This window comes from Chroicocephalus ridibundus, chromosome 23, assembly GCF_963924245.1.
Source record: "Chroicocephalus ridibundus chromosome 23, bChrRid1.1, whole genome shotgun sequence".
NCBI lineage: Eukaryota > Metazoa > Chordata > Aves > Charadriiformes > Laridae > Chroicocephalus > Chroicocephalus ridibundus.
This window is the reverse complement of record NC_086306.1, coordinates 2120241-2135902: the sequence shown is the minus strand read 5'-3', so window position 1 is coordinate 2135902 and position 15662 is coordinate 2120241. Positions and strand designations below refer to the sequence as shown.

At 67.3% G+C, this 15662-nt stretch overlaps 1 protein-coding gene and 1 long non-coding RNA gene across 2 annotated transcripts; one reads left to right on the top strand and one right to left on the bottom strand.

Annotated features, from left to right (window-relative positions):
- The first annotated feature begins 333 nt into the window (after positions 1 to 333).
- On the top strand, positions 334 to 11539 carry LOC134526689 (uncharacterized protein C2orf42-like). Its single transcript, XM_063358810.1, is given in 10 exon segments — positions 334 to 1283; positions 2188 to 3025; positions 3793 to 3903; positions 4210 to 4314; positions 5980 to 6084; positions 7924 to 8031; positions 8776 to 8876; positions 8966 to 9128; positions 11174 to 11319; positions 11321 to 11539. Coding segments are annotated over 10 exon segments (1923 nt in total). The 5' UTR covers positions 334 to 1112; the 3' UTR covers positions 11396 to 11539.
- On the bottom strand, positions 11390 to 12293 carry LOC134526690 (uncharacterized). The gene is made up of 3 exons (XR_010074018.1): positions 12094 to 12293; positions 11652 to 11852; positions 11390 to 11501 (listed from the first exon to the last, which is right to left on the bottom strand). It is a non-coding gene; the product is annotated as an uncharacterized LOC134526690 (long non-coding RNA).
- Between the last annotated feature and the right edge of the window lie 3369 nt (positions 12294 to 15662).

Here is a 15662-nt window from a genome sequence, read left to right as displayed (position 1 = left end):
CTCTGTCCTGAGGTGATCAGGGCCGAGGGGAGGCCCCAGGCCCCATTCTGAGGTGACAGTAGCCAAAGGGAGGCCCCAGTCCCCTCCTGAGGTGACCGAGATCGAGGGGAGGCCCCCTCCCGAGGTGACTGTGGCCAAGGGGAGGCCCTAGGCCCCATCCTGAGGTGACAGTGGCCGAGGGGAGGCTCTGTCCTGAGGCAGCAGTGGCCATGGGGAGGCCCCAGGCCCCCTCCTGAGGTGACAGAGGCCAAAGGGAGGCCCGAGACCCCATTCTGAGGTGATAGTGGCTGAGGGGAGGCCCTGTCCTGAGGTGACAGTGGCCGAGGGGAGGCTCTGTCCTGAGGCGATAGTGGCTGAGGGGAGGCCCTGTCCTGAGGTGACGATGGCTGAGGGGAGGCTCTGTCCTCAGACGACAGCGGCCATGGGGAGGCCCCAGCCTCCCTCCTGAGGTGACAGTGGCCGAGGGGGAGGCTCTGCTCCCGGTGCCCGGCCCAGCCGGGTGCCCCCATCCTGGTCCCACGTCACCCAGCGCCCAGCCTGGCCCTTCACTCCTGCACTGGCCCCCGGGCCCTGCTGGGACCGGGGTGTCCCTGACCCTGCCCCTGTGCTCCCCTCGGTGACGGCCCTTCCGCTCACCCAGGGGGGTGTCGGGGCACTGTCGGCGCAGACCCACCATCCCCCGAGCTGTGCCCTGTCCTTTGCGGTTGGGCCGGGAGCTCCCAGTACGGCCAGTTTATCCAGTATAAATCCCCCCTGAGGTCTGGGACTGGCTTCAGTCACCACGGGGACACCGGGAGCTGGAGCTGCTTTTCAGCGTCCCCGGCCTCTCCTCACACCCACCGCTCGCCTCTGGCGGTGACAATAAACGTCCCTTTGCCTCTGCCCGCTGTCTGCGTCTCTGGGACGCCGGCTCGAAGGCTCGGCCGCATGTGGCTCTTCACGCCGTGCCTGGGTTTGCCCCAAAAAGGGGGGTTTTGGTGGTGGTGGGGAGGCAGGGGCGAGCGGAGGGCTCTGCCGTGGGGTCGAGGGGAGCCAGGCAGCCCCCTCCCAGCCCGCCTGGTGTGAGAGGGAGAGGGACAGGGGAAGGGGGAAATGGGGTTGGCAGGGGAGAAATGTTCATGGACTGTGTCAGGAACGGCGTGGCCAGGACCGGGGCAGTGAGCGTCCCCCCGTACGCGGCACCGGTGAGGCCCCACCTCGAACGGTGTGTTCATTTTGGGGCCCCTCGCTCCAAGGAGGACCTCGAGGGGCTGGAGCGTGTCCAGAGAAGGGCAACGGAGCTGGTGAGGGCTCTGGAGCACGAGTCTGGTGAGGAGCGGCTGAGGGAGCTGGGGGTGTTCAGCCTGGAGAAGAGGAGGCTGAGGGGAGACCTTCTCGCTCTCCACAGCTCCCTGAAAGGAGGGGGTAGCCAGGGGGGGTCGGTCTCTTCTCCGAAGGAACAGGCGATGGGACAAGAGGAAACGGCCTCGAGTTGCAGGAGGAGACGTTTAGGATGGATATTGGGGAAAATTTCTTCCCGGAAAGGGTTATCAGCCATCGGGAGAGGCTGCCCAGGGCAGTGGTGGAGTCGCCATCCCTGGAGGGATTTAAAAGCCGGGCAGACGCGGTGCTGAGGGACGTGGGGTAGTGGGGGTTTGGGCGGTGTTGGGGTGACGGTTGGACGTGACGATCTGAAAGGTCTTTTCCAACCTAAATGATTGTGTCATGCCGTGACCCGGGCAGGATTGTGGGTCCGGCGGCACCGGGGCCACTCGCCGGGAGTCACTCGTGCTCCTCGGCTGCCGACCTGCTGCCAAAAGCCGACCCGGGTGGATCTGGGGGGAATCGCCCCGTTTCTGTCCCGTCCACGCAGGCTTTTCTCTCCCGTCGTCCAAACCTCGGATGGCGGCTGCCGCTCCGGTGTCCCTCCGGGGAGCTGCTCCGCGCGTCCCCTCGCCGCGCGTCCCCCCCCGCCGCGCGTCCCCCCCCGCCATGGCGGCAGGCCACCCAGCTTTATTTACGTGCCATGTCCTTTCAGTCCATCGCTTCCCCCTCTCTCGCTCTGTCCCCTCCGTCTCCGCGGCTGCTGGGGACCGAGGACGGCCACGGCCACCTGCAGAGGGACCCGTGGGTGTCACCAGCCGAGCGCGGCGTCCCCGCTGTCCCTCCCCGGGCTGTTAACTCGCCCCCCGCTCTCTGCCCTTCCAGGTCTCCCGGAGGATGGAGCCGGCGTCGGTGAGGACCAAAGTCCCCTCCTTCCTGTCGGACCTGGGGAAGGCCACGCTGCGGGGCATCCGGAAATGTCCCCGCTGCGGCACTTACAACGGCACCCGAGGCCTCATCTGCAAGAACAAGACGTGCGGCACCGTCTTCCGCTACGGCGCCCGCAAGCAGCCCGGCGTCGACGCCGTCAAGATCGTCACCGGCTCGGACTTACAGGTTTATTCGGTGCGGCAGAGGGACCGGGGACCGGATTCCCGGTGCTTTGTGGAGCTGGGGGTCTCGGAGACGGCCATCCAGACGGTGGACGGCACCATCATCACGCAGCTCAGCTCCGGCCGCTGCTACCTGCCGGCCTGTCTGAAAGCGGCCACGCAAGGGGTGGTGGAAAACCAGTGCCAGCACGTCAAACTGGCCCTGAACTGCCAGACGGAGGCCACCCCGCTGGCCTTGAAAAGCTCGGTGCTCAACTCCATGCAGGCTTCCCCCGAAACCAAACAAACCATCTGGCAGCTGGCCACCGAGCCCACGGGGCCGCTGGTGCAGCGCGTCACCAAGACCATCCTGGTGGTGAAGTGCAAGGCCAGCCAGAAGCACAGCCTCGGCTACCTGCACGCCTCCTTCGCCCACAAGGTGAACGCCAAGACGCTGACGGACCACAGGTTCTCCTGCTCCTGCCAGGCTCCGAAGCCCGGCAAGGGCGGCCCGGCCGAGGAGGAGGCGCCGTCGCCGCGCTGCATTCACTTCTTGGCCTGCCTCTGCGCCTTCGCCAGCGACGAGAGCCTGGCGCAGGAGTTCGCCGAGTTCCTCGCCTGCGACGCCGGCGGTAGGTGGGGGAAGCGACACGCGGAGGATTTTTTTGGGGGGGGGGGAACCATGTGTGGGGCTGATGCCGCCCACTCCCCTCCTGCTCACCTGCCTCGCTTCACCGGGGCTGCCCTCGCATGTGCTCCCCATCGGGGCCTCGTTAGCTGGGGTTTAATTGCCTGCCCCCTCCCTCTGCAAGGACAGGGCTTCCTGGGGAGCGATTCCTCCTGGGCTGCAGCTCCCTCCTGCCGTGTGGGAGCGGAGCGGGGCGCTCCCTGCGCTCCCCCGGGAGCTGGGACAAAGTGGGGGGGGGCGGCCAGATCCCGATGGGTGCTCGGGGTGAGTCGGGCTCCTCTCCTGGCGGGGGGAGCCGGGTGTTCTCTTCCCTCGGGCCGGAGCAGCGCTGGGGGGAGCCCAGCTCGTTGTGAACCACACCACTCCCCCCGCACCCTCCATGGCAGCAGCCTCTGGGGTTCAGTCCCCCGGGGGGTTGTGTGCCCCGATAGGCGCGCCTGGATAATGCCGCCTTGGTTTTAGGCCCCCAAAGGTGAAAATCCACCCTGAGGAGGGTGCCCTGAGTGAATTCACCTCGATGTTCCCCCCAAGAAGCGTGTCTGGGGGGGCCGGGAGGGCTTTGGGGGCTCTCCGAGGACGTCCGGGGTGTGCTGGGAGGTCTTGGGGCCCAAACGCCGGCGTGGGGAGGGGGACACGAGACCCCCCACGTCCCCCGCGGTGCTGCCGCGCGTGGTTGAGATGCTTTTAAGGACGGAGTCTTGTTTCTCCCAGGGCTGAAAGGGCTGACGGTCCCGCAGCTGGTGGGCAGCCCCGAGTCCCCGGGGCAGGCCGGGGAGGCGGCTGCTGCCAAGGCCAAGAAGAGGAAAAAGGACGTCGCGCCGGGTGAGTGTCTGCGGGGCAGGGAGGGACGCGGGCCGGAGCCGTAAGCCATTGTCCAGCCGGAGGGGCAGCCCCGCCGTGACCCGCCGGGCTCGTGTCCGGCGCCGGCGGTGACTTTCGGAGCGGCTCCAGGTGTTGGGCGCACCCCTGCCCTGGGTCCGGCGGGTCCTTTAAGGATCGTTAGCGATGTTAAGAGCTGTGGTGACAGCCGGCTCTGGGGAGAGAGGGGATTTCCCCGTCCCATCCCGCATGGGGTGCCCGGGGACCCCCGGGACTCGTGCGCCGACGCTCTTTGAACCCATCCCTCAGGGGCGCGGGCGGCCAGCCCCCTCCTGGCGCAGGATGCGGCTCACGGCAACGCCCGGAGAAGCAGCCTGAAGAAGCCGGCCGTCGCCTCCTCGCTGAAGAGACAAGGTAAGCCTCGGCCACGCGCCTCGGGACGCTCGGGGACCGGGCGGACGCTCGCGGCCCTTCGGTTTGTGCCGCCGTGACCCCCGCGGGGGGGACAGCCGAGCCCTCGCCCTCCTTCGCCGGCTCTAGGAGGTGGCAGTCGGGCTCGGGCAGCTTGGTGTTACTGGTAGCCGTGTGTCCGGCGTGGCTCCGGTTGGCCGTAGACGTGGTTGTTGTTAGAGAAGGACGATGCCGGCGTCCTCCCAGGGTGGCTCTTTGGTGGATTTTTGGGCACGGCGAGCTTAAAAAGGTTGGCTTTTGGTAGGGCCGGTGCCGCTGGGGAGGGGGCAGGTGTTGGTCGGTGTCTCCTAATGCCACGAGGTGCTTTCCCGGGCACAATGAGGGGGTGGATGGGGTCAGACACAGTTGCGAGCCGGTTTCCAGTGGTTTTTTGCCAGTGTTTGCAGCGTCTCTGAATGGCCAGAGCTGCCGGGGGGGAGCTTGCTGTGGCCGGAGCCGCTGTGGTTTCTGGTGGCAAATCCCTGCTGGGAAGCACGGCCCGGCCGGGGAGGAGCCGGGAGCCGGGGTCCCCCCGGGGAGGCGGTTGCGGGCACCGGCGTCGTGCCTTGTCTCTGAGCAGGCGGCCGGGTGGTTGTGTGTGTTCCGCCGTGATGTTCGGGGAGGGAAGGGTCAGCCCCATGCCACGGGAACCCGAAAAGCGACTCGGGGCCCTTCAGAGAAAGCCGCTCTCCTGGCTGGTTGCGGTCTGGGGCTGTGCTTTAGTGCTTTTGTTCCTCCCGGCTTTAGCGTTGGCCTAGAAAGGGGTACAAATCCCGTCTCTTTCCCCGTGTTGCTCCCGCAGATGCCCACGCGCGGCCCCGGGGGGTCGCGGCGCTCTGGGCGGGGGGCGAGGAGGCGTCGGGTCCCGCTCCCGGGGCCGGGGGCCACGGAGGCGGCTCCCGGGTGTCGCCGTACGGCGGCGCCGAGAGCAGAGGGGGGTTCGGAAGCGGATTCAAGCGGTGCCGCGTTTCCGGCCCTGGGAGCGAGGTGCCCGGGGCAGCGGCGTCTCGTCCATCGAGCTGACGGACGGGGTCGCGTTCGGTGTCCTGCTGCCTTTCGGGGCTCGGTTTAACGCAGGCAGCTGCGGCTGGCGCCGCTGGGGGAACCGGTGCGGGTAGAACGGGGAATACTGGACCGCAGCGGGCCACGGCAGCGGCCATTCCGGTCGAGCTGCAAGCCCCTCGGCGCACGCCACGAGCGTACCGGGGTCCGGTAGAGAGAAGGCTGCTGGTTTAGGCATCTGGCTCTTCCCTGGAATTCCAGGGCATCCGGGCTCGTCGGGCTAGGAAAGGCTTAATGAAAGCGGCTGGGTTGGATTCTGAAGATGCAGGTTGTTATCCCGTGGGTCTGAGCAGAACCTGAGAGGCTTTAACTCGTGTTTAAGGCTTGAAGGCCTTGGGTTTGGGTTATCCCTAAGTGCCTCGAGGGGGGTGAGGATTATGGGGGAGCGGGGTAACAGGGAGGCGAGTGGCTGGCTGTCGTTATTTCTGAGTTGTTATTTCTGAGTTGTTTCTCCTGCCCCGAGCTGTTGTTTCTCCTGCCCGTCGGGCTTGGCGCTTCACTTGGGTGCGGATTCTGGTTCTAATTCGGATTCCGATTGTGATTTTTCCTGCCCTTTCTCTCGTGCAGGCTGTAACCAGCTGCTGGACGAGGCGCAGGTGACCCTCTCCTTCCAGGACTGGCTGGCCAGCGTCACCGAACGCATCCACCAAACCATGCATTACCAGTTTGAGGGTAAGGCTGGGGGGAGCCTCTCTGCACCGCTCCCCTCCCCTCCCCTCCGTGCACTGTCATCATCTCAGTCGCTCAGCTCTTGGCAGCGTTAAATAACTCTTAGCAGGGAGGGAAGTGGTTTTACCCGCTTCGGACCCAGTATTTTGCCCTGGGGAAGCTTCTCTCCCCTGGGATTTATTTCCTGACTCGGTGGACTCGGCGCTCAGCAGCAGCCGGGCACCGGGGTTTATCCCGGGGAAGGGAGAAATTCCCCGAGAGGTGGTTGATGCTCGAATTCGAGCTCGGGGAGGCAAAGGCGGGTGAGCTGCCCGACTCAGAAGGGCTGGGGGGGGCCGCTTTGCGAAGGCAGGGCCCGAGCGTTCCCTGGGCACGTACGGCCCTGGGCGATGGCTCGTGGCCGCGATACCTGTCGCCTGCCCCACTCCGCTTCTGAGCCGGCAGCGGGGCACGGCTCCGGCCCGGCCTCCAGCCGAGAGGCGGCAGCTTGTGTTGGGTCTGTGAAAATCCTTACTGGGGATGGACTTTGTGTGTCTCTGGGCTGCTGGGAGAGCTGGGCAGCTGCTCCCCTGAAGAGAGGGACCCAAAACAGGGCTGGAGGGGAAGCAGCTCTTTGCAAGCAGCTTAAGCGTGTTGTAAGTTTGTCACCTAAGGCAGAGACACCCATCCTGACGCCCACGATCCCCCCCGTGCCGTGTTCCGTGCGGGGAGCAGGCGAGCACACTGCCGGCAGCGTCGGCCACGAGCTGCTCTTGGCTCTGCTCAGTTCGTGGTTGGAGTCAATGATCTTCGGTGTCTTTTCCAACCTGAATGATTCTGTGGCTCTTAAAGACCATGATATTGTCCCCACGCAGCAGCAGCAATGAGTGACCATGAGGCTGAAGGGGGGCAGCCCCCGCCGGGCCGTGCGTTCACAGACTCCCAGAGTGGCCGGGGTGGGAAGGGCCCTCTGGAGATCACCCCGTCCAACCCCCGGCCAGAGCAGGGTCACCCAGAGCAGGTGGCACAGGGACGCCTCCAGGCGGGTTTGGGATGTCTCCAGAGACGGAGACTCCCCCACCTCTCTGGGCAGCCTGTGCCAGGGCTCTGCCACCCTCACAGCACAGAAGTTCCTCCTCGTCTTGAGATGGAACTTCCCACGGTCAAGTTTGTGCCCGTTACCCCTTGTCCTGTCCCCGGGCACCACTGAGAAGAGCCTGGCCCCGTCCTCCTGACACCCCCCCTTGAAGTATTGATCAGCGTTGATAAGATCCCCCCTCAGTCGGCTTTTTTTCCAGACTGAAGAGCCCCAAATCCCTCAGCCTTTCCCCATCAGAGAGATGTTCCAGTCCCCTCATCCTCTTGGTGGCCCTTTGCTGTCCCCTCTCCAGCCGTTCCCTGTCCTTCTGGAACCGGGGAGCCCAGACCTGGACCCTGCCCAGGGTGAGACAGGGCCATACTGGGACACGTCCAGTTCAGGGCTGCAGAGGCGCTGGAGGGACTGGGGGGGAGCAGAGAGCCAGGGCTGGCGTTGCTTAGGAGGACGATGGAGTGGCTCCAGTTCCAAGGGAGCCCTGAGGCTGGAGGCCCAACTCCCTGCCCCTCACCAGGGGGGGCCGCCCTCTCTGGGGGCAGGGAGCCACGGCAGCAGGGCCACACGCCAGAACCAGAGGCACCAGACTCTAAATTTGAGAAAATACTTTACTGTAAAGGTGATAAAAGTGTGCTCCTGCCGCCCCCCCGCTGGAGGCTGGAGCAGCAGAGACACTCGCCCCTTGAGCAGGAGTTGGGGGGGAGGGCTTTCCCCCAGCCCCCCGCCTCTCCCTCACCCCCCCACCCCTCTCCTCCTTCCTGCCCCCCCAGGGAAGCCGGAGCCGCTGGTGTTCCACATCCCTCAGGCTTTCTTCGACGCGCTGCAGCAGCGGATCTCCAGCGGGAGCGCAAAGAAGAGGCTGCCCAACTCCACCACGGGTGAGACGCCACTGCCCCGCGCACGTGAGAGACCCCCCAGGAGCAGGAGGAAAACCCCAGCAGCCCCCAACGATCCCTCCCTCCCTCCTTCCGCTTTCCAGCAGCTTTTCCCCTCGGGGGCCGGAGCTGAGTGGGACCCCACGCCCGACTCGGGGCAACCCCCTCAGCCCGTGGCAGGGCACAAACCCGGCCCCCGCTGGGGCCGCAGGAACAGACGCAGCCAGGCTTAGAGCCAAAAGACTTTATTCCTTCTGTTACCCCCCCGCCCCCCCAGGGGAAGGTGGCGGCCCCCCGTGCGGGCGAGCGTCCTCACTGCTTTACCTCCTCTCTCCTCCCCGAGCGTGGGGTGTAAATCCAGACTCACCCACCCCCTCGGGGCTCCGGGCACAGTTAAATCCGTCCTGTCGGCGCTGCGGGAGCACGAGTCACTGTCTCTGCAGCGGCGAGGCCTGGGGACCCCCGGCACCGGCCCCCCCCGTGCCCCCCCCCGGCAGCACGAGCCAAAGCAGCTCTCCCGAGGCCGGCACCACTGTTTAAGACCCCATTTAGTCGCTGTTACTCTGGAGCCGAGTCCCAGGGAGAAGCAGCGGCCAAGGGCAGAGCCCGATCCTCAGCAGTTGCCCCCCCAGCCCGGGCCCGTAGCCACAGAGTGGAGCAAGAGCTGAGGCCACCACCAAGGAAAGGGAAGAAACCCCCGCCCCCCCAATGAAAGAGGTGCAGAGTGACCCTTTCTCCCCCCCGCAGCTTTTGTCCGCAAGGACGCCCTCCCCCTGGGCACCTTCTCCAAGTACACGTGGCACATCACCAACGTCCTGCAGGTCAAGCAGATCTTTGACACGCCCGAGGTGAGCCCCCCCAGCGCCGCCCGGCCCCCCCCACCGTCCCCCCGCCCGCTGCCCCCCCCGGCCGCCCCTCACCTGCCCGTCGCCTTCAGCTGCCGCTGGAGATCACGCGCAGCTTCGTGCAGAACCGGGACGGCTCCTACGAGCTCTTCAGGTGTCCCAAGGTGGAGGTGGAGAGCATCGCCGAGGCCTACGGCCCCCTGGAGAAGCAGCCGGCCATCCGGCCCCTGGAGCTCAAGACCTTCCTCAAAGTGGGTAAGTTGGGGGCAAGCTGGGACACCCCCCCCTCACCCCCCCCCGCCGGACCCTCCAGGGCCCAGGATCCCCCCCCCCGGGCCTTTCCCCCGGAGGGCTTCTTCTTCTTCTTCTAAGGGCTGCCTCCTGCCAGCCTGCCCTGGGGGCCCCTTCCCGGGAATTCTTCCAAGTGCTGCGTTCTTCCAGCTATGAGGCCTCCCCCCCCCAGCCAGGGACCAGTCGCCAGGGACCAGTCCCCAGGGACACCCCCCCCCCCAGGGCTAAGGGGGCCCCCTACTCCCCCCTTCCTCCCACCCCCACCGGGGGGGGCCCCGAAGCCCAAAGGGGCCTCCCACTCCCCCCTTCCTCCCACCCCCACCGGGGGGGGCCCCGAAGCCCAAAGGGGCCTCCCCCCTTCCTCCCACCCCCACCCGGGGGGGCCCCCGAAGCCCAAAGGGGCCTCCCCCCTCACACCCCCACCCGGGGGGGGCCCCGAAGCCCAAAGGGGCCTCCCCCCTCACACCCCCACCCGGGGGGGGGCCCCGAAGCCCAAAGGGGCCCCCCCTTCCCCAGACCCCCCCACCCGGGGGAGGGTCCTGCCCCCCCCACCCGAGGGGGTCCCCCCCCACCCCGGGGGGGTCCCTCCCTCCCTCCCCCCCCCCCCCCCCGTGTCCCCAGCTGCCACAGCTCAGTGTCCGTGCCCACCCCCCGCCCAAAAAAAAAAATCTCAAACACTTGAGATAGGTTTCACCACACACTGCAGCCCCCTGCCACCAAAAGAGGCAAGGCCAGGGGGCAAAACCCCCAGCCAGGCACTCACCTCAACCCGAAGCCTCCATTCTCCACTGCTCCTCCTCCCCCTCCTCCAGGCACCTGCAGGGGAAAAACACACAAAAAATAAATATCAAAACCACCCAAAGACAAACAGCCCCCCGGCTACCACCAGCCCCCCCCACCCACAAAAAAAAGAAAAACACTCACCCCACCGCCACCTTACGGCTGCTCCCCCAGGCACCTGCCCCCCAAAACGACACACACCCCAACCCACAAAACACCCGACACAACCCAAACACGCCCCTCCCCCCCAAAAAAAACACCTGAAACACTCACCCCACTGCCACCTTCCAGCTGCTCTCCCAGGCACCTCCAAGACAAGGGACACAGCACACATGCCCCACTACCAACCCCCCTACAAAACAGAAAAAAAAAAAGACAACACACAAAAAGGCCAAAAATACAGACGCCCCCCACAACCCAGGGGGAAAAAAAAACAACACACCACCACTCACACACAAACGACCCACAAAACACACCCCCCCAAAAAAGAAAAAAAAAACGGCAACAAAAAGGCCAGAAAGGCCACAGACCCTCACCCCGCCCGGCACCGCCGGCCCCTGCCACGCAAACAGCCCTGAGCCCCCCCAAAACCCCCCCCCCGAACACACTCGCCCGCCAAGAGCCTCCCGCTGCTCCGCCGGGCGCCTGACGCACAAACACCCCCCCAACAACCTCCCCGGGGGGGACCCCGCTACCGCCCCCCCCCCCCAGGCCAAAGGGCAAACCCAGCCCCGCCAACACCCCATAAATCACTTCATTAACGGCAATTAACAAAAACACAAAACCCAGCACAGAGACTCACCCCGGGAGAAGGCACAGACACCGCCATCACACCGGCCCCCCCCACCGCCGGCAGACACGCGCAGGCCGGGGGGGGCACCGCTACGGGACGCCGCGGGGGGGGGACGCCGGGGGGGGGGAACGCCGACCCGGCCCCAGGAAGGCCGGGGCTCCCCGCGCCGGCACGGCTCGTCACACACACCCCCCCAAAAAAAAACCGCCTCAAACTCCCCCATTTCCCCCCGGGGGGGGGCGGCAAAACACCCGCAGTTTGAACACCCCCCACCCGGCCAGAGCCGCCGGCAAAGGGAACCGCGGCACCGCTGTCAGTCCCAAAAACCCCGGGGGGGTGGGGGGGGGGGAAACAGCCCCCCCCCGCAACTTCCTGGGAAATAAAAGAGCCCCCGAATAACCCAGCCCTCTCTCTCTCTGTGCCCCCCCCCCCGCAGGAAACACCTCCCCGACGCAGAAGGAGCCCACCCCCTTCATCATCGAGTGGATCCCCGACATCCTGCCCCGCGCCCGCATCGGGGAACTGCGCCTCAAATTCCAGTACGGCCACCACAGCGCCCGCCAGCCCCCCGGCCCGCCCCGGCCCCCCCCCCGCCGCGCCCCCCCCCGCCCAGCCCCCCCTCCGCCTCGCCCCGCTGCCCGCCCTCCCCTTCCCCTGACACCCCCCCACACACACACACTGGTTTTAGAGGCGGGGGGGGGGCCCGCACTGCGCCCCACGCACCTGCACGGACAATGGCGCCGCTGCTGCTCCGCCACAAACACCTGGAAAACAATTAAAACAATATTAATAATCCCCCCCCCATCCCCCCCCACACTGGGTGCCCGGAGCCTCCCTGCACCCGCCGCTGAGACGGGGGGGGGGGAACACCCGGGGGACCCCCCCCCCAAGCCCGGGCAGGGGGCAGGACTCACCCCGAGCGTCCTCCAAGGCTGCGGGGGGGCTTCACCCTGCCGGCCTCGGGGGGGCCGAGGCCGCGCTCCGCGGGCAGCGCCGGGCCCCCCCCACACACCGGGGGAGGGGGAAAAGGTCATCCCCCCCCACATCCAAAAAAGAGTGGCTCTGGGGGGGTCCCAACCCACGGCTCCGCTCCGTCCCGGGGGCTCCTCTGAGGCCTGTGGGGGGGGAATAAAAATAAGAATTCGGAAAAAAAAAAAAAAAGTGAGAGAACATAGCAACCCCCCCCGCCCAGCACAGCCCCGGGGGGGGGGGGGGGGGCGGCCATAACCCCCCCCCCGCGGCCTCACCCCGCTCCAGCCCTGCCTCCCCCAGCACAGCCCCCGCCACCGACCTCCCAGCCGGGAATAACGACACTGGGGGCGGGGGGGGGCGGACACCCCCCCAGCCATTCCTTACCCTGGGGGGCTCCCTCCTGCGCCCCCCCCCCCCCCCCAAGCCCGGCGCTCCCAGTCCACACCGGCAGCGGGGCGGGGGGGGAGAGGCCCCAGTAGCTCCCAGTCAGCACCAACGCGCTCCCGGCAGCTCCCAACAGCCCCCCCGCGGCTCCCAGGAGGCTCCCAGTTACTCCCCAGCGGCACCAGCAGGGCCCCCGCAGCTCCCACCACGCACCAGTAAACACCCCCCCGCTCCCAGTAAAGCCCCAGGGGCTCCCAGTCGACTCGCCGCAGGCAGCGCTTGGCCCCCCCGCGGCTCCCAGGAGGCAGCAGGAGGCTCCAGTAGCCCCCCACAGGCAGCGGCGAGCCCCCCCGCCGCTCCCAGGACGCGGCGGCGAGCTCCCAGTTGCTCCCAGTTGACACCAGCAAGCCCCCAGCAGCGCCTAGCGGGCGACCCTGAGCCCCCCCGTCGCTCCCAGTAAGCGCCAGCCGGCTCCCAGCCGCTCCCAGTCGCCACCCGAGACCTCCCAACAGCCCCCAGTGGCTCCCAGCAGCCCCCCCGGCGGTTTAAGAGGCCGCGGGGGGGGGGGCCGTGCCCAGCCCCGCGATGGGGCACAGCTGTGCCCGGGGGGGGGGTCCCGCCCCCCCCAGCTGGGGGCCCTTGGGTCCCCATTGCGCCCGCCCCGCCCCCGGGGGGGGGGGTGTCACCCTTCGTGCCCCCCCCGGCACCCTCTGTGTGTCTGTGGGGGGGGTCACTCCTTGTCTCCCCCCTCCCCGCACCCTCCGGGGGGGTCATTCCTCTGCGTGTGTCCCCCGGCACCCTCCGGGGGGGTCACCCTTTGTCCCCCCCCAGCCCCGCTCCCCGGCACCCTCCGGGGGGGGGGTGTGTGTGTGTGACAGCCTTTGTGCCGCCCCCCCCCCGCCCCGCCCCACGGAGGGGCCGTTGCCAGCCCGGGGGGGCGGGGGCGGCAGACACCGGGACCCCCGAATTGCCGGGGGCTGGGGGGGGGGATGCGGGATGGGGGGTGCGGTAGCCCCGGGGGGGGGGGAATTCGGGGGGGGGGGGGGGGCGCGACCCCCCGGCACGGCCCGTCTGTGTCCCCGTGTCGTGTCCCCCCCAGTGACACCCGCCCCCCCCCGCGCACACGGCAGCAGCGGGCACGGGGAGGGGGGGGGGGGACGCGGTGGGGACATCGCGCACGTCCCCCGGTGCCCCCCCCGGTGCTCCCAGTAACACCCAGTGCCCCTGGGAGCCCGTTTCCCCGGTGCCCCCAGTATCGCCCAGGGCTCCCAGTACCCCCAGTTTCCCCATTATCCCTCAGCAACCCCCAGTCACCCCAGTACCCCCAGGGCTCCCAGTACCCCCCATTACTCCCAGTACCCCCAGTAACCCCCAATTACCCCCAGCACCCACAGTAGCCCCCAGCACCCCCTCAGTGCTCCCCGTATCCCCCGGTGCTCCCGGTGCCCCCGACAACCCCCAGTACACCCAGTACCCCCAGTATCCCTCCCCAGCACCCCCAGTACCTCTCCCAGCATCCCCCAGTGCCCCCACTATCCCCAGTCCTCCCAATACCCCTTCCAATTAACCCCAGGATCCCTCCCCAATACCCCCAGTACCTCTCCCAGTATCCCCCAGTATCCCCCTCCGGTACCTCTGTATCCTTCCCAGTACCCTCAATGTCCCCCCATTACCCCCAGCTCCCCCATTATCCCCAGTATCCCCCAGTATCCCCAGTGTTCCCTGTATCCCCCCATACTCTCCTCACCCCCAGGATCCTCCCCAGTCCTCCCAGTATCCCTCCCAGTACCCCCAGTATGCCTCCCCAGTACCCCCAGTATCTCTTCCAGTGCCCTCAATGTCCCCCATTACCCGCAGGGAATCCCAGTACGCCCAGTACCCCCCGTATCCTCCCCAGTACCCCCAGTATCCCCCCAGTACCTCTCCCAGTACCCCCAGTACCTCTCCCAGTACCCCCAGTATCCCTGCCACCCTTATGTGCCTTATGGGGACACCGCCTACGGGGGACACCAGCTATGGGGGGACACTGGGTATGACACGGGCACTCTGGGGGTGCCTCTGGGGACTATAGGGGCTCTCCCAGTGCCTGTGGGGTCTATAGGGCCCTGCTGGTGCCTATGGGGGCTATAGGGGCTCTCCCAGTGCCTGTGGGGTCTATAGGGCCCTGCGGGTGCCTAGGGGGGCTATAGGGGCTCTCCCAATGCCTGTGGGGTCTATAGGGCTCTGCTGGTACCTATGGGGGCTATAGGGACTCTCACAATGCCTGTGGGCTTTGGGGGCCCTCCTGGTGCCTATGGGGGCTATAGGGGCTCTCCCAGTGCCTGTGGGGCCTACAGGGGGCTATGGGGCCTCTTCTGTGTCCGTATAGAACCCCCTGGTGCCTATGGGGCTATATGGGGCTCTGCTATAGGAGCCTGCGCAGCACTCTAGGTGCCCATAGGGGTGCCTGTGGGGGGCTGTAGGTGCCCATAGGGGCATCTGTGGGGGGCTATAGGTGCCCGTGGGGTGCTACAGGGGCTCGTCTCCCGGCAGGAACCGCGTCCCGGTGAGCGCCGTCGTCTTCCAGGTGTCCGTGGGCTGCTGCCTCGGCTGCTGCCCCGGGATGGCCCACGGCTTCGGCTTCGTGCCCGTCCGGTGGGGCCGGAGCCTGACCCCCTTCCCGGACGCCTGGGACCCCCTGGAGCCTGGGGCCCCTCCTGACCCCTTCCCAGACCCCTGGGTCCCCTTCCTGGATACCAAGTTCCCTCCTGACCCCCTTCCCGGACACCGTGTCCCCTCCTGACCCATTCCCAGATGCCTGGATCCCCTCCTGACCCCATTCCTGGACTCCTGGGCCCCCTCCCGACCCCCTTCCGAGTCACCAGATCCCATCCTGACCCCCTTCCCGGACACCTGGGTCCCCTCCTCACCCCCTTCCTGGACACCTGGGTCCCCTCCTGACCCCATTCCCGGACACTGTGTCCCATCCTCACCCATTCCCAGATGCCTGGGTCCCCTTCCCAGATGTCTGGGCCCCGCCCTGGACTCCTGGATCCCCTCCTGACCCCATTCCCGGACTCCTGGGCCCCCTCCCGACCCCCTTCTGAGCCACCAGATCCCATCCTGACCCCCTTCCTGGACACCAGCTCCCCTCCTGACCCATTCCCAGACCCCTGGGTCCCCTCCTGACCCCATTCCCGGACACTGTGTCCCATCCTGACTCATTCCCAGATGCCTGGGTCCCCTTCCCGGATGTCTGGGCCCCGCCCTGGACTCCTGGGTCCCCTCCTGACCCCATTCCTGGACACCGGGTGCCCTTCCTGGACACCGAATCCCCTCCTGATCCCATTCCCAGGCACCCGGCTCCTTTCCTGAGCCCATTCCCGGACACGGTGTCCCCTCTTGACCCATGCCCGGACACCTGGGTCCCCTTCCCAGACTCCTGGGTCCCCTTCGGATCCCGTTCTGAGCCACCAGGTCCCATCCTGATCCCCTTCCCGGACACCAGGTCCCCTCCTGACCCATTCCCAGACACCTGGGTCCCCTTCCCGGATACCGTTTCCCCTTCTGACCCCATTCCCGGACACTGT